At 32.8% G+C, this 22680-nt stretch overlaps 1 protein-coding gene across 1 annotated transcript; it reads right to left on the reverse strand.

Annotated features, from left to right (window-relative positions):
* Positions 1-11910: 11910 nt before the first annotated feature.
* Positions 11911-21841, reverse strand: LOC133191447 (myomodulin neuropeptides-like). Its single transcript, XM_061327201.1, has 2 exons — positions 21649-21841; positions 11911-12916 (listed from the first exon to the last, which is right to left on the reverse strand). The coding sequence occupies exons 1-2, from the start codon at positions 21701-21703 to the stop codon at positions 12225-12227; spliced, it is 747 nt and encodes a 248-aa protein (XP_061183185.1). The 5' UTR covers positions 21704-21841; the 3' UTR covers positions 11911-12224.
* Between the last annotated feature and the right edge of the window lie 839 nt (positions 21842-22680).

Raw genomic sequence — 22680 nt, forward strand, 5'->3', positions numbered from 1 at the left:
CTGACACATCTGTTTCATATTTGAATATTTATTAGAAAAAGACGTTAATGGTAATCTAACAACAAAGCTTTATGTTAAACGTGATGACTTTAACTTTTGAATCGTCAACTTCTCTTACTTATGCAGCAATATACCTTTATCACCTGCGTACGAGGTTTATATCTCTCAGTTGATTGGATACACCAGAGCATGCTCTAAGTATGAACAATTTCTAAAACTTTGTAAGTTATTGACAAACAAGTTGATGAAACAAGAATATCAATAGTCTCTTTTAAAGTCATCATTTCGTAAGTTCTATGGTCGATACAATGACCTTGTCAGCAAATACGATCTATCATTAAGTCAAATGCTGACTGACGTTTTTCATACTAATTGTTAGGCCATTATTTACATACTGAATTGTCGATGGATTTTTCCGTTTTTTCCCGATCATGACAAGGAGCACACGGCGGGGGGATGCTAACTCCCCCATCGCACCTGATCCCACCTCTGATGTCTTAGAGGTCCGTGTTTGCTGTGCTCCAAAATTTGTATTGTTTAATGGACTTTTGAGCTCGAATGCTGTTCGTTATCTCCACATATTTCATTATTAAATCATAAGTTCAACAAGTAATCCCCATTCTAAGCTCTCTTCTCGCACAGTTTGTTCGTGGGATCCACCCACCCACCTTGCAGTAGTTTGACAATATGCTTATTATTAGCTTACTAGAGCCAAAAGCTCAACTGAGCTTTCTGTTCGAAATTTGTCCGTATGTCGACATTGTTGTCGTGGCGTGCTTTTCATGATTTCATATTCATCCTCCAGAACCATTAGGCCTATTTCAAACAAACTTACTAAAAATCATCCTTTGGTAAAGGGATTTAAATTTTCTTAAAATGAAGAGCCAAGCCGTATTTCTATAGAATAATCTATAAAAATGACACTTCTCGTGCTTGTTTCCTATGATTTTAATGATTACTTCATGAGAGTCAAAAATGATAAACAGGATACACTAGAATGTTGTTGTTTTGTTACTATAACTATAAAAAAAAATTCCAAAATCTATTGTCAAATTGCTACTTCTAATTGAAGTAGAAATGGTGAATACTTCTAAAAACACAATTTTCTGTTTTAAATTAAAGTAATGCTTTGCCTGATAATCTAAATAAAATTACCCTCCATATATATGCTTTACATTACTATTCCTGAATTTAAATTTACACACTGCCTGTCTCAGCTAGAGTTGTTGCTTTTCACCAAGAATTCAAAATGGGAATGTTATTAATGCACATACAACATTCTAATTCAGCGCCTACCAGTGACTTCTGGTTCACAAAGCATTAAACATTGGATAACTATCGGGGTGAGTATATAAATGAGGTGCTCCTATGGACCCTATATCTAAAATAGATTTTGAAAATATCAACCTTTTATATATTTTATACTTTCTATGAATAATCCTAGCAATTCTAGTTCAATCTTTGGAAGGAAAATACAGTATTTGTTAGAGCCCCCTCTTCCAAAAACAAGGCCCCACATGATATATTCTCATCGAATATGTCCAGTGTCTTGTTATCTATTTTTTTTTCCTATCCAAAACTACTGCAGCAATTTTTAGTCAAAATTGCCCTAAAGCTAAGCATCCTTAAGTAAAGGATATGAAGTAATTTGAATGAAGGAAAAAAATAATTGTTTAGGGGAGACAAGAAATAATTAGAAATGAGAGAGGTCGTTTAAAAAAATCCCTCTGAAGACATACAGACCCAAAGTAATACGAAAACTCCTTTTAATTCATTATGAATTCAAATTTGATCAATTTATGATAAAAATTGAAATGGCAAGAATTAGATAAGAACTGTATGGTCAAAATTTTACCTAGGAGTACAGTAAACCAACTATTATTCGCGTCATCTTTTATTCGCGATTCGTCATTTTGAAATCAATCCGCGACGATTAATTATCGCAATGCTATTAATATTCGCGAGTTAAAGTGGGTCGCGAAACTCGCAGACATTTCTTGCATGCGAATAAAAGTTGGTTTACAGTATATAGTTATAATCTCATTAAGAACGGTGGGGCAATAATATGCAAGGATCTTCATATACATGAAGTGTAGATTCACATTTCACGAAGCTATGGTTGAACAACAAAAAGGAGACAAATATTATCACAAGAATACTATGTATATTGGAAAAAACTTTTCAAAATTTATTCTAGCAGATCCATAAATAGTCATAATGAATTTGTAGGAAGTGTGAAATGTGAAGATAAAGAACATTAATCATTCTCAAAAGTCCAATTAAATAATACAAATTATTTTGAGTTTATTTTCTGAAAGAACACGGATTTGTCAATCAAACGCGTCCCGAAATTCGAAATTTCAATAATTTCCAGATAAAATAAGTTTTTTTTTTATTATATTTCCATGTGAAATGCTAAAGCAACATAATTTGTGAAAATATTCACTTCAAATCTGTGTCTAGGCCCCTTTAAAGGAGGTTGTTGAAATCCCTGTAACATCAACATATCTGTCAGTAGTAAATAACTTAAAGATTCTCATCCACCACCTTACTACATTACTTGAGATCTATTTTAGTAGGTCCACCTAGTTTAAGGATATGATGTAAATGATTTAAATATACAAGAAGCGTGTCTTGATGTCTTTATGTTAATTTAAGTATTGTAGCCGTCTTTGTGATAGAAAAGAGGATTAGAAAGAAGTGTTCCAACATACTCTAGTATAGAGCATTGACCTCATTATAGTACTATAGGCTTATGGTTCTGTAGAATAGGCTGACAACATTCGGAAAAATCCGTGATGATTACGAAAATATGACATCCCATTGGTCTAATTAGTCTATAAAGGTACTGTATCGTGTGGAACTCGTTCTATCATGTACCTACAATTTTTAAAATGAAAGATATACTAAAACACATACTTGTCAGCAAAAGAATTTAAAAATACCTTCATAAGAAATTAATTTTTAATATTTTCATCCAGCATTATTAAAGATAGATCCTATGATCGGATCAAAGAATTTGATTTAATTAGATTGTATTTCATCATCCATCTTTAACACAACGCATCAACCTCTATCTACACATAACTATTTGTCATTGCGCTAACGATTTTCAAACTTATATATTTCTATTTTCCTAGCTTTGTCATCGAAAACCAGAAAAGTACATATAATTTGCTTTCTTCACAAAATTCAAGAGAATACAATTAATATTAAATGACCAACGCTTTGAAAAAGAAAAGCGTCAGTGAAAAGTCTTGGCGATTTTTGCCCGTTGAATTTCAACAGTAAATATTAATCTCTTACAAGGAGACTAAAACAGATTTTTTTCCCAACGGAACAAAACAGAGAATCACTATAGAATCTGGTATTCAGCTGAACGATTCGACTTGAGTCCAGCTTATAATTTTTTTTAATTAATTAATTTTTTTGTTTGTTATTTATTTATTGAAATGTTTTATATGTGATAATTGCAATATAACTTGTATTATTATTATTATTATTATTATTATTATTATTATTATTATTGTATTATATGACTCTTATATATGTATTATATGACTATTATTGTATTATACGACTCTGATCTTTCTTATTCTAAATTGCAATATAACTTTAGAACGAGAAAGATCAGAGTCGTATTGGTCATAACATTCTTGGAATTTTAATATCTATAGTTGTATAGGAGCAAATGACAGGAACTTCATTATTAATTGCCGCTATCAATTATGTCTTGGAATAGATACCTCTGTACTGAACTTTGCCATGGTATCATAAGGCAAACATTCCACACCAATGAATTAGCTTTAGCTGAACTTTTGAAGAAATGAGTATCTTTATTACTACAGAAACTGTATCAGTTTAAAATAAAATTGGCGTTAAATGCAATTTATACGTCAATTATAAATTTTGAACTCTCAGAATTTAAAAAAAATCGCGTCCTTTTGTTTTCAACGTCGGCCATCGAATGGAAGAGCGTCCATTCATAACATTGTGTTTTATTTGGTGGAATCGACGTCAGAGAAAACTTATTATTCAAACAACTGGAAATTATTGGAATATATATTGTTCATTGATTTGAAAATTAATGGCTAGGATCTGAAGTTTTAGAATATATTTAATGAATTTCCATGTGTATCAATTGCGCCTCCTTATTAAAAGACCTATTTTTGTATTCATATGAAGCAGAATTTATTCTAAAACGTCTACATGAGAAGAAGAAAATACTTGCTGTGGTTTTCAACTCGACAGTTAGATACATCGACGACGTATTATCAATTAACAATAGTTACTTCAATTCATATGAGTCTCACACATCTGTTTCATATTTTGATATTTTTCTAGAAAAAGACTTTAATGGTAACCTAACAATCAAGCTTTATGATAAACTTGATATGACTTAAGTTTTTCAATCGTCAACTTCCCTTACCTATGCAGCAATATACCCTTATCACCAGCATATGGGGTCTTTGTCTCCCAGCTGATTCGACATCCAAGAGCATGCTCTGTGTATGAAAAATTTCTAAAACGAGGCAAGCAATTGACAAACAAGTTGATGAAGGATTTCAATAGTCTCGATTGAAGTCATCATTTCGCCAGTTTAATGGTCGACACAGGCCTTGTCAGCAAGTACAACCTATCATTAAGTCAAATACTGACTGAACAGAGGTGAGATCAGGTGCCATGGAGAAGTGGGCATCCCCTGCCGACCGGACACACCCGCCTTGTGCTCCTTGTCATGATTGGGAAAAACAGAAAAATCCGTAGACAATGCAGTGTGTAAAAAATGGTTTAACAATTAGTATAAAAAAAAAACCGTGTTTGCTCTGCTCCCGATTTGTATTGTTTAAATGGACTTAAAGCTTGAATACTGTTCGATATCTCCATATTTCATGAATATGATTTTCAAACAACCTACAATCTTGTTAGCCTTTGTTAGTTTTCAATCTAACATATTAGAGTGAAAAATCAGTAAAAATAAAATGCGATGATAACGAACAGAAATCTTTCCCAAAAGTACATTTAAACAAATCAGTTAAAACCGTTCTTTTTCTCTTATTTAAAGGTCAATATTTCTTGTTTTTGTATCATTTTGCATCTCTGTATGACAGACTACTTCTCCATATGTGAAGATAAAAATAATTCAATATGATGTGAAAAAGGTGAAAATAACAAACAATTTGGCAGGTTATCTGATACACCTTATATGGTATTATCTTTTTATGCAAACGAAAAAAACCCTTATATTTCAAAATAGAAGTAGGTATCACATAATTGGCAACAGTAATTTTGAGGAAAAAGATAATGACTTTGACCTGACCTTAAGTGATTTGCCTTCTTGACTCTGCGACAATTTGATTCATTTTAAGGTACAATAAATATGAGAAGAATCCAAGAAGACGTTATATGTGCAGGGATATAATGAACAGAAAATATTTACAAAAAAGTAAAATGCCGGCCTGCTGGGAATTTCTTGTGCTTTTTAATTTGCTTTCTTGATTTTTTCAGTTCATTTTCTTGATTTTTTTGTTTAATATATTGTTAGAGACTAGAATAAAATTTTGGGAATTTCTTAAATGTTCAAGTTGTTTTTTTTTTAAGATAATGATGATGACAGTAGACAAGTTTTGTTCTTATTATAACCAAATTAAATTTTATAGAATAACAAATCGACTATCCATCAGATAAAAGTAGGAGTGTCTATTAAATTTACAATCCTATAATTACATCAAATACAAATGACATATCAATCATGTGAACCTATAATCTTGTTTACAGATACTTCTGCTGGATGAAATGACAATATTAGTACAAACTCCATTCTGTTTAATTTTTTTAATGCAGTACAAGAATTTAGCAAGCACAAAAAGGTAACATTTACGCATGAACAAAGAATGTATTATTTCAAAGATATTTCAAAATACGAGAACAAAAGACTCTATAAAAACTCTTTTGAATCTATAAGGGACAGAGAGTCTAAGAGGTCAATCGGTGTCCCTCGGATTATCCTCAGGGATATTAAATTCATGTATTATGTGCAATCTTCAGATTCCCAGTTTTATTATAGAACCAACAGTTCATGCAAAAAATTGAAGGAATGTAAAGTTTCTATTAGAGGCATATTGGACGAGCCGTCACGGTAGCTCAGTCGGTAGAGTGATCGGAAGGTCGTGTTTTCGAATCACGGCCGCGACTGACTTAAGTCGATAAAAAATAGGTAGCAACTGTTCCTACGCCAAGCGCTCGGCACTTTGAAGTGAAAGTTGAGGGTCCTTCGGATGAGACCTTAAAAACCAAGGCCCCGTGTCACGGTAGTCGTTGGCACGATAAAGATTCCTCGCTGTTCAATGGCCCTCAATGGCCGAGTATAGGTCTAAATTTGAAGCCCTTCACCGGTATATGGTGACGTCTCTATATGAGTGAAAAATTCTCGAAGGGGACGTAAAACAACATACAATCAATCAATCAATATGTGTGACGATTCGTTTTCCGATCCCATGTGTCTTATTTCAAAACATTCTGTCAAAAACTGTAAAACCTGTGATATTTTGATTACTTGGTCTTCGTTTACTAGTAATCTTACTGGACAGAGCTTCTATACCAAATCTTGGGAAAATTTGAAATGCGAATCTTCTAATGTTGCCTACGGAATAGAATGTACCCTTTGTAGGCTTATTTATGTTGGTGAAACCAAGGGTTCACTTAATAAAAGAATATCGGGGCATACATTTTAGATTAACAACGGGGACCAGCAGCTTCCAGACAAGCATTTATATTTACCTGATCATTCTATTTTGTCAATGAAAGTTAGAATTCTAGCCCATCAATGAGTACATTTTTCCGTAGACAACGAGAAGAATACTGGATTAGAAAACTAGGAACGACCTTTCCATAGCAATGACAATGTCGATAGTGTTGGGAATCTTTCAAGCCCACAGTGTAGCAATGGGAATGTGATGAGACGATTTAACAGTACACAGAGACGTAAGTGTAGCCATGGACATTGGCCTTACAAAAAACCTGTCTCCTTTGATTTACTACTACCTTATGTAAATAAACAGTTAGGCCTTCATCACATTCGCACCGAACTTTACTCTGTCCCTTTGAAAGTTTTTAATAGTCTATTTGTAAAAGTCAAGGAAAGTCCATGTTTGGATTCTTCGATACCAGAATACAGGCTCGGATCTGTGATAATGTATATTGCTAATCAAAGGCTCTTTAAATCACCACGTTTCGCGAAAAAAAAAACCCCGCTCAAACAACCCGTTTGTTCCTTAAACTATTTCTAGCACTTTCGGTAAATAAAAGAGCAATAAGTCCGCCACCAACAGTTTTAAATCTGTTTCCTTTTATAAATGACAATGTATTCAATTTTAAGATTATTTGCATTGCTAAAAACGTTTCATAAATACATAATGAGATTGTAAAGTACTTTGTAACTACAATAGTCAGATTTCAGGTCGTGGCTAAATTGAGAATACAAAAAATGTATATCCGTAAAATAAACGTATTTTTTTTTAAAAATCCTGAACACCTGGAAGATAAATGTCATTTGTACTAATTATAAGCATAAACAATGGTGTACCTAGGCAAAGCTAATGGCGATGGTTTCTGATTACAGGGGGTCCAGGGGTGCATTAAGCCCCTTCCCCTTGTGGGTCCAGGAGGATATGTCCCCGTACATTAGCTAAACAGAAGTTAACAATGAAATGTGAAGATAACAAGCAATGAATATGCAAAAATCCAATTAAACATAACACAGTGTGAGCAGGGCAAACAGTGGACCCCTGAAAACATCACGGGTTGGATCAGGTGACCTGGAGGAGTAAACATCCTCTGTCGACTTGTCACACCCGCCGTGAGCTCCTTTTAAGAAGTGTTAGATGAGTATCAGATGTGTAGTGTGAAGATAGTCAAATTCAAAGTTTTTAGAAAAGAAAAAAAGGTTAGGATAGATAAAAGTTCTAAAATTTTTACAATGGTATTTACTAACAGAGCATGGGCGAAAATTTTGGCATTCCATAACCATACCAACCTTTGAAAATACCATATATCTCTATCAGTCCTACTAACTAAATTCGATAATTTCGAAACTGAAACATACCAAAGGCAAATATAAGGTTACATATGAACAAAATATTTGTCACGAATAAGATTAAAAAACATGTCAACAAAGTCAAGGCCATTTAAATTAAAGTAAAATTCCTTGCCTCGACTACGTTGTTGAAGCCAAGAAATACTAACTAGTGGATTTCACAGCCTATTTACCGGTATCCAAACACTTTTTATCATCATATCCTCACTGAAATAATAAGGTTGATTTACAGCGCTTAAATTTAACTCTTTTATAAATATATTTTATAAGTAAAACCGATAAAGAATATATAATTTTATCTCTCCCAAGTGTTCATTGGAAGATGTTTTAGCAACATCTCTTAACTTGTTGATCAATCACTTATTACTTCGCAAAAACACAACTATTAGAGTGATCACTCTAACTTCTTTGAATGGAAGTCAGATAGAGTGTAGGTTATTTACGTTTGAATGCAAGGTGGTTGTGAACATCGTTAATGGCCGATAAAAGCTTGGTTCTAGGGCGTGATGGGTCTGCTACTCGGAAACAAAAATTGAGTTATAAATATGAAAGAACCGGAAGTGAGTGCGTCCGGGTTTTTATTTTCTAGATGGCCATCCCCAGTGCGTCGAAACACTTTTCTTCAATATCTCCTTAATACCATCAAAGTTATTAGTGACCAAGCAAAAGGGTTCCCATACATCTTTCACCCGATGTTTGTGCCGCGAATATGGCCAGCGATTAAGTAATATTACTGTCCCATCGATTGTGGTGGTATAACGACGTTTAATGGGTCTTGCAAAACCGTTTGATGAAAATCGTGGCTTTGTAGGGACCGGAATTACCCCTGGCTGAACACTGGAGTCTTCTCTCTGTATTGGTCCTACTCACCCGTAATTAGGACACCAATCGACTCTTCAGGCACAAAGGGTAAAACGCTTACCAAATGTTATTCCAATAATATCCTTGTTATTTTCTAGCTGAGAATCATTTTGGAAACGGTAATCTGCCCCAAGGATTGTAATTAATACACCTCCCCATGAATTTAGGGTATAATTTATGTATAATCTTCTTTGGCAAGAGAAAGAAAACCTTTGTTGAAATATCTCCATAAAAATACCAACAGTTTTAAGTGATAAATGTTCATTCATATATTGATGCATTTAAATAGAATAAAAATTTTTTTTTCGAAGGGACGTTAATTGATGTTTATTGTTGTGTGGTTTTTGGTGTAATCTGTATCGGCTAATCAATACAGGATAACTGTATTTATTTAAGAAAAACTAATATTACCACGTTTCCTTGTAGCCGCCATTTGAAAACTTGATTTTCAAATTTTCTCTGGGTATATTTTTTGGCTTTACACTGACCCTGTATCCATGCCTTAATTTGACGTCTTAATGTCTTACTATCTATGATTTAGTGTAATGCATTTTAAAAGACAATTTTAATATGAACAATTATGAAATCAAACTGATTTACTATCCAACTTATTTCCTGCAATGCATAAGTACTTAAGTTTTACAGTCATGGGATATTTATTTCTTCACTTTCTGTGACTAAATATATATCACATTGAATGTTAACATGTAGTAAAATTGTTGTAAAGAATTTATAATCACTAAATGTAGAGTCTCTAGCCAAGAGTCAATTTAAGAAAACATTGACCTTCATGTTTTATTCATGACCCAGAATTAACTGACACAGACCATAATTGTTACACTTACAGCTTTTATTCCTTTGCCGTTAATTAGTAATATGTTCACAGTTATTGGTATATTTCGATACAGTTTGCTACCAGCAGTATAATTAATTTTGACATTGTACCATTAATAGTGGTCTTGCATGTACTACATCCGAAAAAAAGATGTAGGAAGCTTGCTTGTGGCGAGTTCGTCTTCCGATCAGGTTCGAACAATTTATTACAGAGCATTGAATAAGCTTCACAAAAATTCAGATTAAGCATACATTTGAGAGTCTCTTTCAGTTTGAGGGGACGAGGAGGACGCTTTCTCGACAATTTTTGACGCCATATTAGATTTGAAACCTTGATGTTTGCATTTTGTACTGATTTTAACACTGAAACAAGGTCGGATGCACGTTCAATTCAGAATTTGTCTATAAAACTAGCACACAAAAGTTTAGTAAAAGACATCCGGGAATAACAAATATACCAGAACTATATAATACATGCATCTTTAATGATTGAAAAGACACCGTGAAGGAATTAGAGTCAACGTTTGAGAGACAGACTTAAACCAATTCTGTTTGGATAAAAATATATTAAAAAAAAAACCCAGTAAATTTCTTATATCAGTTTTTAATTTGGAGAAGAAAAGCCATTGAAACTGTATCATTAAAACAATGAAAACTGATGCAAGACAACTATAGATTGGCGGAAGCCTATTGGACAAAACAACAAACAACCTCATTTCCTGTCGCCTATTTTAAATACACACAATGACATTCAATTATTTCAATTGTCATGCATAGAATACTCGTTTTCAGCCCCACGATTTATAAATGTCCCAGGCTATGTGATTGTGAAATGAATTTAATCTAGGTGTAGAAGTGACACGATTCGTACTATTTAACCCAGTCTTTTCTGTGATGATTTTCAGTATGTTGTCAAATAATTGTATGTTTTAGAAAATTGGTGTTTAAAGAGCATTTCCTTATGTTACTGCGTCACATAACTGAAATACAATTTTAATGCAGTAACAAATGTGTTTTTGTTTGGTTTTGTTTGTGTTTTGCTTTGTATTGTTTGTTTGTTGGGTTTTTTTTTGTTTGTTTGTTTGCTTTTTTTTTTAAATGTTATTCTATATTATACTAGTATTTAAGGGCTTCTATTTTTAATCACCTTTTTTAATATCTCATTTTATGTATTTTCTTTACTCAAAGGGATTCCTAAGAAGTCCATGTCATATTAATGAAATATGAATTTAACGAACAGGGATTCTTCTCAAAAGTCCAATTAAACAATTCAAATTATTAGCAGAGTCAACACCGACCTCTGCAAACAGAGGTTGGATCAGGTGCTCTGGAGGAGTAAGCATCCCCTGTCGACCCCCACCGTATGCTCCTTGTCATGATCGGGTAAACAGAAAAATCCGCAGACAATTCAGGGCAAAAATATAAATGATGGAAAAAAAATGTGGTTTTTAATATGACCACAGCTTTTAACTGCTGATGATCTCCTGGTGATTATCAGGTGAATCGTCCTTGAATTATATACTACCTTATAAGTATGTTAAAAAATCCTTCTGCTGTTTTTTTTAAATTATATCTTTTCAATGTTATTTGTAATGTTCAAATTCGGTGATAATAATGGTAGTTTCTTTTGAGTTTTAAAACGTTGCATGCACATAAATATTATTAAATAACCGTAAATTCTAATGACTTAGTACATTTGCATGCAACAAGCAATACAAATATCTTAGATAAGTATGATTTCATAGTTTGCAATGCTCCATTCAGACCGATGAATATTACCTATTACGCAAACTGAAATTTATAAAGAAAATGTTTTAGCCAAATAATTGTTTCATACTTAAAGATAAGAATGTCTAAGTTTTTAAGTGTGAGGTGTAAAGCAAATTCACGGAAATTCAAGGGAAAGAGCAATATTGTAAGCGATATAATACTTGCTATACATTAGTACGATTTTTGCCTTCACATGCTGTATGTATGTCATAAGAAAACTTTTTTTTATTTCAGCATCTAATAGATACTTTTAATGGTTTGTGATGCCTTTCCTTTCAGCAAATTATCAAGCTTATTATTACACACAGTTACTATTTTCTATCCAGTAAAAATCGAATACCAGCCAATGAAATTTTTTATCAACACCTTTAATCATGTATACAAAATGAATCAAAATAAATCAATAAGGATCACGTACAGAGGTCTCTATATTTTCAACAGTCATAAAAATAATAATTCATAATTGCGACAGTAATTTAATAAATCATTGATCTTTTTAACATTATGTTAAAATCGAAAAAAATAAACATGTTTACACACATCGTACTAAAAATAGATAACCCCGCTTTGTTTGCTTGTACAGTTTTCGGAATGTTGGAACCGTTTTGTTTGTTTGCAAAGAGTTGAAATATTTTTTGGTTTATGATTAAAGTATTTTATAACTTTAGTTTGCATTTCTTCCTAAACGAAGCATTGGCATTCCTCGCTTATTTTGATTTGACTCTAAATCGTTCTGTGATGCAGAATCTTCCTGAATATTTGTGCGTTTTCCGAGCCTTAACATTGGCATGCCTCGTTTTGAATCATCACCTTGAAGCCTTTTGCCTAAACGAAGCATGGGCATTCCGCGTCCAAGTCGTAACATGGGCATTCCTCGTTTATCAGTGAATACTTCGGAATCGGTTAAATAATATCCATCAAACTTTGACGGGAGCAAGCGACCAATGCGAGGCTGTGGTATGGTTCTTTCCTGACTGTCTTTCTCTGCGCTATCGTCCTGTTTCAAAGACCTCCTGAAACGTCCTGGGCGACCAGGGGGACGAATAATCCTGACTCCATTATTATCCAAATCATTATTAAACATACTTTGTAACCAGTTGAGTTCCAGTTGCTGCTGCAGATCTTTGCCATATCTTGGCAGAGGAACCTGTCTTCTCCCGTCCACTAAGTCTGTTTCCTCTGGGTACATAAAGTCCTCCTCATCAGTGTCACTCAGTCCGTTTGAACGGCCTAGCCTTAGCATTGGCATTCCTCGCTTTCCCAATCGTAACATTTGAAGTCCGCGCCCGAGTCTGAGCATGCTCAGTCCACCTCGCCTCACTCTGGCATGTGTTTCGTCCACCGAGTCTGTGGAACCTGCAGTTATGAAAAAGAAAGCATTGAGAGATACTGCTTTGATTGTACATGTATCTAACATTTCAACATATCAAACAAATTTTTTTTTTAAATATTGAATTTTCTCTTCTGTGTGTGGTAATTGTATAGTTTTGTATTGTTTGTCATTTTGAAACCAAAAAAAATATTCCAAATTTCTATTATTTCATGTGAAATTTTTAGATTTATGTGCCCATCAGTTTGGGTAATTACAATTATTCTTATGATTAGGGAACTTAATGTCAGCTTTTTTTTCCCCCTTCTTCATAAAAGAACACGAAAGTAAACAAAACGATCCCTCATAATCTGCAATAATCCTAGCTGTTGAACAAATAGTCTTTGATGGCTATTAGTCTTGTGTGTTTTCACTAGAAAAACTGGAAGCTGAGTTCACTGGCACCGTTACTTGTAAAGGCATCTGATATAACCTAACAAACTGCTGAAACCCCACGTTCCTTGTAATTATCAACAATAAATCTATGATATAAATTAAGCTATGATCGATACTACGATTCGTAGTAATACTTTTGAGCCAAATATAGAGATGGCCAGATTGTTGTCTGTCTTAATGTAACATTGTTATTCCTGATCTTTCTTTCGCCTTGCTACAAATGAAAACGCTCACATATACCAACAATATTTCTCTCTCATTTTTCATAAAACATTTCCTAACAGTAAACTTTTCCTTATCTTTTTAAATTGATTATTTTCTCATTAATGCAGGCTTATTTCCATCAATGTTTTAATCTTTTTTAAAGATTCAGATCAATAAAAAGAAAATTTAAACATTGTGGTTTGTCATTATTGGAGATAACAAATAAAAAAAGTCACTATGCTTTTTGAATTTTCTGATGATCAGAACGTCGCAAATATTAGCTAATTACTATTTTCTCGTTTTTAGAAACTCTCTGCTACAAAGCATTACAAATGCATTTACTTTAAACTTAATGATAATGATTTTTTTTTCAAGGAAAAAAATTCAATTTAATGTTTATTTTAAAGAATTTTACTTATGGTAAATTTGTAAAGTCAGCATACTTAAATTAAAGCTATATAGCGTTCCTAAAGAATAACGATTTGCAGGGTATATTTTTGATTGCAAAGAGTACTAATAATTAAAGGGGCTCTTTTAACACACCAACGTACTTTTTGCCATGGAAATTGTTGTTTGAAAAATATTATAATTGTCAGGTCTGTTGCTAAATTATAAAAAGAATCTACATCTATTTATTAATGTGAAATTTATAGTTTATGTTGTTCAACCCCAGGCAGGTAAACGCCATTTAGATTTTTCTAAATTTTGTATTTACTCCCACCCGGTAAATTCAAAATTTAGAACATGACATTTCTACCTTGACAAAATGCAAAAACCAAGCAACTGATTATTCGTATTCCATACTGCTTGTGACGTTTTATCTAATGATCAGTAATAAGCCAAGAAAATATCTCTTAACTGAAATCTTCATTATTTTTCCATGTTTCCTAATTACTCAGGCGAAATTAAACATTTGCTAATGTGTATTCTATCTTATAAGAACACAAGATCGCTTTCGTTGGGATTGCCTTATCTTAATGAGAACGTCTATTGATGTAAATAGGAAATTAAGCAAAAAGATGGCGGGAGTTCGAATCGTATGGTATGGTCGCTCAAGACTATGATGAGATTATAAAGACAATTTTCTATACAATACGTTAAGCTATTATTCCTTTATTTGCATGTCACGCTGGGCAGGGATTTCGATGTGACAAAGATAAAAAGGACTGTCTATAAGTCATTCACATGCTTTCAAGATACATATTATTATTGTTTATTACCCTTTATAAACTAAAGATTAAATGCTTTGAAATTTGAAGAAAGTTTCACAATTATGAAGATTAAGAAAATGTGATAATATAAACAAAGTCTAATGATTAGAGTCTAAGATGTCTAAGTTTACAAAGGTTAAGAAGAGAAGAATGTTAAGAAGATATTTCTTTATTTCTTTCACTATATGTACAAAAGATTTCAAAAAGACTTTTACATTCTTTTACATCAAAACGAAAAAGTGGAACATTGCAGGAGACATTATCAGAAATAACTTAAGTGTTTTTCTTGCAGGCGAAATTGATCATAAATTGCACAACTCCTTGAATGATGGAGGCCTATGTAAATAATTACAGGTGAGATTTAACACCGGCCTTCCCACACTTTATTCGTTAAGTTTATGAATTTCTTTATTAGAGAAACCAACATTAATTGACTGAGACCCCGGACTTTTCCCCTCATAAAATTAATCATTGGATCTGGTTTAAGGTCTTTTTTATTCCTCAACGGCTCCTTAATTGAAAATCCTTGGGGTTTTTTTCAGGCTAAGTTAACATAAGTTGCAAAATGATTTTAAATTATTCGATATTTTTTTTTAAAGTTTGCTTATGGAAATAACTCATACACATTAAATGTTGGTGATACTCCAAAATGAAATAGCTTCCACCATAGCTATATGAGTCAAACATTTCGTAAAAGAAAAGAAATCGTCGGAATCGAAATGCAAAGCAGCAGATTTCGATATCAAAAACTTTCTGGCATCCGCTGTGCATACTGTAATTTGACATTCCTTTGAAAACTGAAGAATTTAGTTTCCAATAAAATAATCATACCTAACATTTAACATTTCATGAACTTGTAACAAATTTATCGATGGCGGGAATTATTCTGTGGCCACTAATAAAACAGACAATTCATTCTCATTATGCCTAATGTAGGACTGAGAAAAACTGTCTTATTATGGCCTCGGCAATGCTTGGTCACGCAATGTTGGCGAAAGGAAAGTGGAAGATGTCAAAGCTGAAATGTGTTATGCAGTGACGGAACGGCTCCAAATCGACAATTAGCACATTAACGTCAATTAAAGTCAATAAAATGGCTGTCGTGTGAACTTGCTCGGGAAATGAAGAAAACGCAATAAAACTTTCTTATGTCACAGTCGCGATCATGAGGGCAACTTCGGCCATTCAGTTCTCCAATATGGCGGAACCAGCTTCCGGTGTGATGATAATAGATAACTAATAGCTGCTTTAAATCAATGGTCAGTCTTTTTATGACGTCATTGTATCATTCTCATGGCAAATAGCAATGTCTTGTTTGTGTCAATTTCGTAAAATTAATATTAGTTTCAAAGCAATTGTTTTACTTTAGAATTTTTCAGCTTCTGAGACCGCGTTTGAGTAGTTTTTCGATAACATTGTCGGTGATTGATATGGTGGAGTGGCACGAAGTACCCCCCCCCCCCCCCCAACAAAAATATTTGAAAAAATAGTGTTTCATAAAGGAACTCGTTATGGCAAATTTTTAATTTATTTTGAAACTGACGATACTAGGGAGGAAATTGAAAAAAAATACAAAAGAACAAAAACAAGGATTTCTGACATATTCTATGACGGCATTTGTAGCCTCTTTGTAGTAGTAAGGATTTTAAACCGAGTCACGATACGAAATGAAAATTAATCTCGGAGTAAAAAAATGAAATAAGAAGTTTTGTGAGATGGCTGTAGCCACAGTAATTAATGCCAGACAAGTGACAGATCAAAAGTTGGAAGAATAATGATCCACAATTAACTGTCTTTCGATTTCCGCCTTAATCGACGAAGATGAGAAAAATAAATAACGTGTGACGACAGGGGGCTGTTGCTTTGTCCTTATCCCCACTAACTAGACCATGGTGGTCAAAATCTTCTCGGATGTGGGATTCTGAATTAACAACGTGTTTACGTAATTTTTGATGTGGTGCTTTATAGTTCACACCAATCTTTCTTTCCTTATTCTATTCGATTTGGATATGACTCACATCATATGTTCAATAAGTGTTCATTACCCCCTGCCAAATTTCATTTACTAGTTTTTTTATTTCATTTCCCTTAGGGTCTTTGATTTAATTCTCATTTCCTTTAGTCACTTCTTCGTGTATTTCATAATTCAGTGTAAGCCATAAGAGCAATATGTTTCTTGAAATGGTAGCTTTTCTTTGCCGTTTTTCTGCTTGTCGACCACGGTTTTTGGCAACGAATGTGAATGGTTCTCAGATACAGGTGTCGACCAACAGAACACTCGATCTGCAAGCACTGGCCAGAGTGACAGAAAAATGAGAAAATAATCCGTAATAATGAAAAATCTATCTGATATCCCATTAGCTTTGATGAACTCTCATCGTAGATTACTATTTGTATAATTCTTGAAGCAGAAAAGGGATTATTGTGCAGGTAAAATGTCATAAGTGGATTTCAAACATAACCTTCGATCAGTTGAAATTTCCCGAAGAGAAAAATAAATACTATGAAGAAATTCCTTCCTGGTTATGAAGTGATGTTTTCATATGGTTTAGCTTTCCTTTCATGACTCAACGCCACGCAAAGAAGGACATATCGAATTATTATTTTTTTTTTTTTTAGAGAAGACACGCTTTTTCATACAATTTCTTTTATCTATTTACGGATAGATTTGTAATGTAATTTGTAAAGTAAATGATCCAAATATGTTTTTGTTTAAGAACCAAAGAAAACTAATAAAAATAAGACAATTTTTGACGTAATTCATTTGAACACATGTACGTAAAGTATGCGGAAATACTTCTTCAATGAACTTCACAGAAGGAAACTGTCACCACTCTGAGGTTTCCATGAGAAGGAAAATAAATGCATATTATAAACAATATAAATACTGAATTATATTGAAATTAAGATCGGTAATTCTTAACATTTACAAACTATCATTGTAGCTAGATTTCACAATTGAACAACACGGAAAATATTGGTTCCTAATTGACATTGTTTATGGCTATCAAACTTCAATTGACACAAAATAGTTAAACCAATCATTAACAGTTTATCTGATAGAATTTTGACAGTAAGTGTTCAAATTAACTGTATTTTTGTAGAAAGCTGCCATTTTCCCAGTGATTCGGGAACTATTTTATGACGCAACCGGAAGCGAGCGCAAATAACTTCCCATCTTTCGGTATCGATATCGCGATTAGTGCAGTCTTTGAAAAGTTTTAGATGAAAAGAACACCAGACTGGCACTTTCACTATTATTTTTAATTGTTGCACTGTCACACACCATTTCCAGAAAAAATAATTCATAATACCATTTTTTTTTCTTTGGCGTGTTTTCTCGCTTGCTCATTACGATCTCAAGTAATTCAATATACTTTGTTTGATATTTTCTGTTCTTTAATGCAAGAAGAATTTTATTTTCTTTTGCTCATGATAATTATGAACGTAATATATATTATGTCGATTTAAAGATGAGACAGAGATACGTTTTTTGGTGTATTTAGTGTAATTTAAAGATGAGACAGAGATACGTTTTTTGGAGTATTTAGTGTAATTTTTTGGAGTATTTAGTGTAATTTATTTCTGACTTTCTTGTTTTGAAAATTCAAATTAATATGTTATTTTGAGGTCCATTTTTCTTCAAGCACGTCGTCAAATAATAATAATTATTATGGTAGAAAGAACAGTTAACAAAAACAATGATGCTCATTGCCCTTTTAAGTATAGATCTAGAGATTGCAATTATCGCAGCATCAAAGAGGCAGAAACTCAAAGATAGCAATGGGTGAACAAAGCTTATAATTTCTATTACACAAAGAAAAAGACTCTACTCAACCAACAGCACAAAATTACATACTTCACAGGAATGATATTGACTAGAGACTTAATGTGATGAGAGAGGCTTCTACTAAGCCTGTATCATCGTGTCCTACGAGAGGTCGAACTTCAAAGAAGTCAGGCGCTTTGATTCCAAATAAATCTTTCTAAACAATATAAGAGACTCTCATGACTGTGCTTCTGAAAAGGTTCGTTCACATACGGAGATGATGATTTTGCTTTGCAAAAGTACTTTCAAATGACAGTTCTGTCCTCCTCTGTTCATTATAACTGAGCATGTAATATGTCTTTTAAAGGGGGTTGACTAAGAAGCAAAGAAAACATGCATTATGATGTCAATCCTTGGAGGAAAAAAAGTTAATACCGAACATTTAAACTGCATGAGAATTATCAGGGCTAGTTTTAACTCAGAAAGGGTATGTGTTTGTTAACAAAAGTGTACGAAAATAAAGTTTAAAAAAAAGAAAATGATGAATATGTCAAGAGATATGACGCAATTTTCCGTAATGGTTTGTCTAACGTCTGTTTTCCAATATTTCAGATTTTTTTCTAGATCTGTATTTTCGTTTAATTTGAAAATGGTTTCGCTTCCAATGCGTTTATTATTTCCCATATCGGTACACACTGCTCGACATACATTATTTTAACAATATTCAGAAAGAAGCATAAAATGATTGGACAGCAGGCACTCTCTATATGTCTTCTCCATAGTTACAAGTACTCTAGAGACTCTCATTTTCTTATCAAGTATTTAGATTTTAAATATTTTCTTACAATCACAATGACGTTGCTTAAGTGTACATGGAAAAGTTAATGCTTGCTGTTTCAAGGTTTCCGTAAACGAGACTAGGAAAATTGAAAAGGAAGAAAAATTAACGATAAAAACCGAGGACAACTGCAAATTTGATGGTTTTTCGCAACTGTAATGTCTTTTAAAATACATTTTACGTGTCGAAAAATATATTCCACAATAAAATGATGTTGGCGGACGCGGAAATGAAGTAATAACGATGCCTTGTTCACATACTGTTTTCTCCAATTTGCTTAATATTGCAACAAGAATTTGACCTTGCAATTCTCAGTTGAAGAACAAAGTTTCTTGACATTTATCATCAGGAGTTTTAGACTTACTATCAGTTCTCGCTTTGTTGCTCTGACGGCAACTAATGATACTCATTAAACTTCAAACAACATTCATGAATGATCTGTACAGAATATTTGTAAGTACAATTTACCAATATAAAAGTCCATTCCCAGTGAAATACCAGTTATTCATAAGCGGAAAGCAGAAAAAGGAGTGAAAATTTCATTTCAAAGATAAAAAAGACGAGAAAATGATTTTAAAAAATAATAAATGCCTTTGGAAGAAATATAGAGGGAGTGTATTAAATGTTGCTGGCATTTATTATTTTTTTAAAGATGTATAAATCGTGATAATTTGAAGCTTTGTTCACTCAGTCAGAGTGTTATGTAAATAGACACGATATGGATTGCACGCACGTTCAAAACTTGCTTAAAACGACAGTAATCGAATTCAGAGGTATCATTTCAATCAATTAAAAATTTGTAAATATCATCAATAAGTTTCTTTTATAATTGCATAGAGCACATTAATCTGACAAAACTGATTTTTTAAATTTGATTCTCGCCTGTTGATTTCTGTTTTTCCATAGATTTCGTTAATTTTGCATAGTATCCCTGGCCTTCCGTTTGAATTCTGCATGAATTTGCTGTCTTGGTCTTATTTCGAGTTGGAAACTGAACTCGTGAGAATATCTCTATAAAAGCAAATATCCTATCCTATACTCTTTTCCTACAAGTGTCACATTTCAAAGTGTAGAACTGTTTCCCAATTTTAGTACTTCATTGATTAGAGATCGCCAAGTAATTAAGGACAATATTTAAGGACATTACATAAAGTCAGAAAGTTGCTCAGGCGCAACAGATATCTTATTCAGTTCTGCTTAACATTTTTTATTGTTTTTTTTTTAATTGAATTGAAACAATTCCATTAATAAGTAGGTCAATTCTTGAAGCATTTTAAAAAGGGGGAGCTAATGTTTTATTTTCCATTACTTTTCGAACGTAACCACAATCAAGAAGTAATGCACAAGATACCTATAACAATTATCAGTCGGCGATAACTAACTGACAGAATATTTTTGTATTAGTAGCCAACATAGGGTTTATATTCTGGAGAGATACAAACCATACATCAAATAGCATTGTAAAAATCTTCAGAGCATGTCATTCAAATGGAAATTCATCATGGAACACGACTGAATAAAAATTTACACATTCTGTTCATAGGAATTGATTAAGAATTCATGACCATGGTCTTCTACATCAATATCTTTCCTCGAAAGATAAAGAAGATGTCAGTTTTGGTTCGGTTTCCCGATTTTTTGTTGTAACGAAGATTTTGAGAAATTGGTAAAAAATAAGAATGCTTGGAATAGCAATCTGATATCATAGACAGGCATGGTGTCCGCTAATTCCACTAACTTGAAGTAATTAGTGGAAACGGAGATTTTTCCTCTGTAACGGAGTTGCTCTTTTGATAAACTAGTTAAAATAGATATAAAATGCCCTAAACGCATAACGTGACATTGATTTATATTTCAAACGCGAGAAATCGGTTTCAGTCCTTTTTTCTCTCTTAAAAAATACTGACAGCGCCAGTTTGTGACAGCAAACATAAAGAATAGTTTTGAAAATGAAGTTTGTCTTTAGCAAATTTCAAAGTAACTGTGTCTAATTGTTCCCAATGCAAAATATTTTTTGCATTTTTTAAAAAAAATATGACAGTCCTTAAAATGGAAAACCACTGGAATATTATTTATAGATATTAGTCCACCTTTCAAAAATATATTCGATATTAACACATCAGATAAAAAGTTTGGAAACACGTATTATATTTTACGAACTATTCTAATAGGAAAGTGCCATATCACTGTCAATTGAATTTATAGAATTAAATTTATTTATGTGAATAATAATATGTTCAGATTTTTTTCTATTTATAATTGCATCATTTGGTTATACAGAATAAAAGTATGTGTACTTACCCCACACCATCTGTAGAAACTGAAGAAGTAAAATTAAATGTACGGAATATTTCATATCTAATGCTGAATGTAGAAAACTAAAACTGTCCCAAGTAAAATAAAGGTTTCCAAAATTCTTTGAAGTAATTTTTTTTTTCGTCCAAAAATCAGATAATGTCAAAAAAGAGATGGTCCAAGTCTTATGAAGGGTTTGTCTTCTCACGGGAGTAAATCAAGTTTGATGCCAATTTATAACGAGTTATAATGTGTATATGGTAGAGACTGTGACGTCATGATAGGAATCAATTGATTCATTGACTAAACCATATTTTATCTGAATCAGTTTACCTCCTTAGCTCCGCCTTTTGCGCGCAGATGATCAACTGACATCATGCTTCTTATCCCCCTATCCTTTATGCTGCTATTCTAATAACGACATTGTAGTAGATTGTCTTTTGAGGAATTAGTTTTTAATAAGAATTTAAGTTCATGTAATAATTTTGATCGATCTTGACCCATTAATGCTATAGTCTATTTTTGTATTAAAAAATACCAGGGCGGTGACACCAGTAAATTGTTTGATTTTGTAAATCCGCCATTGCACCCCAAGGTCTATTCATAGTATACTGTTGTGGGCGATGTAATTGTTCAGCATATAAAATTCAATTTATAGAATCAAGAGTACTTCTAGAGTCATATTTTATAGTGAATCACGTCGATACGTGAGAAAAGAAACATATGAATTTTAATACTTTCCCTGGAAACAACATAAAAAAAATCAAAGACATGAACATTAATCTCCAAAGAAATGTCAAAGAATAAAGAAGAAATGGAAAACGTTGAAATATTATGAAACAGTCTTTAAAATCCATAATTTGTAAAAGTGAACCTTACTGCACTTTTTGATAAAATAGTACACGTCAAAACATCTTTTAATTTATTGCTAATTTCCTTGCCACATTTAATCCAGAAAAACGATCCTGAATTGATTTTTCAACTTTTTTTCGAATGGCAGAGTGATAAGAAAGGGATATTGTCGTTCTAGTTTTTACG

Source organism: Saccostrea echinata, unplaced genomic scaffold, assembly GCF_033153115.1.
Source record: "Saccostrea echinata isolate AGI-Se365-2 ecotype Australia unplaced genomic scaffold, CSIRO_AGI_Sech_v1 ptg000023l, whole genome shotgun sequence".
In the NCBI taxonomy this organism is placed as follows: Eukaryota; Metazoa; Mollusca; class Bivalvia; order Ostreida; family Ostreidae; genus Saccostrea; species Saccostrea echinata.

Bases quoted from the DNA above. Each gene is read 5' to 3' on its own strand.
- LOC133191447 (XM_061327201.1), bottom strand. From the start codon at position 21,703: ATGAAATATTCCGTACATTTAATTTTACTTCTTCAGTTTCTACAGATG. The intron at 12,917-21,648 runs GTAAGTACACAT...TCATAACTGCAG, and splicing joins GTTTCTACAGATGGTGTGGG to GTTCCACAGACTCGGTGGAC.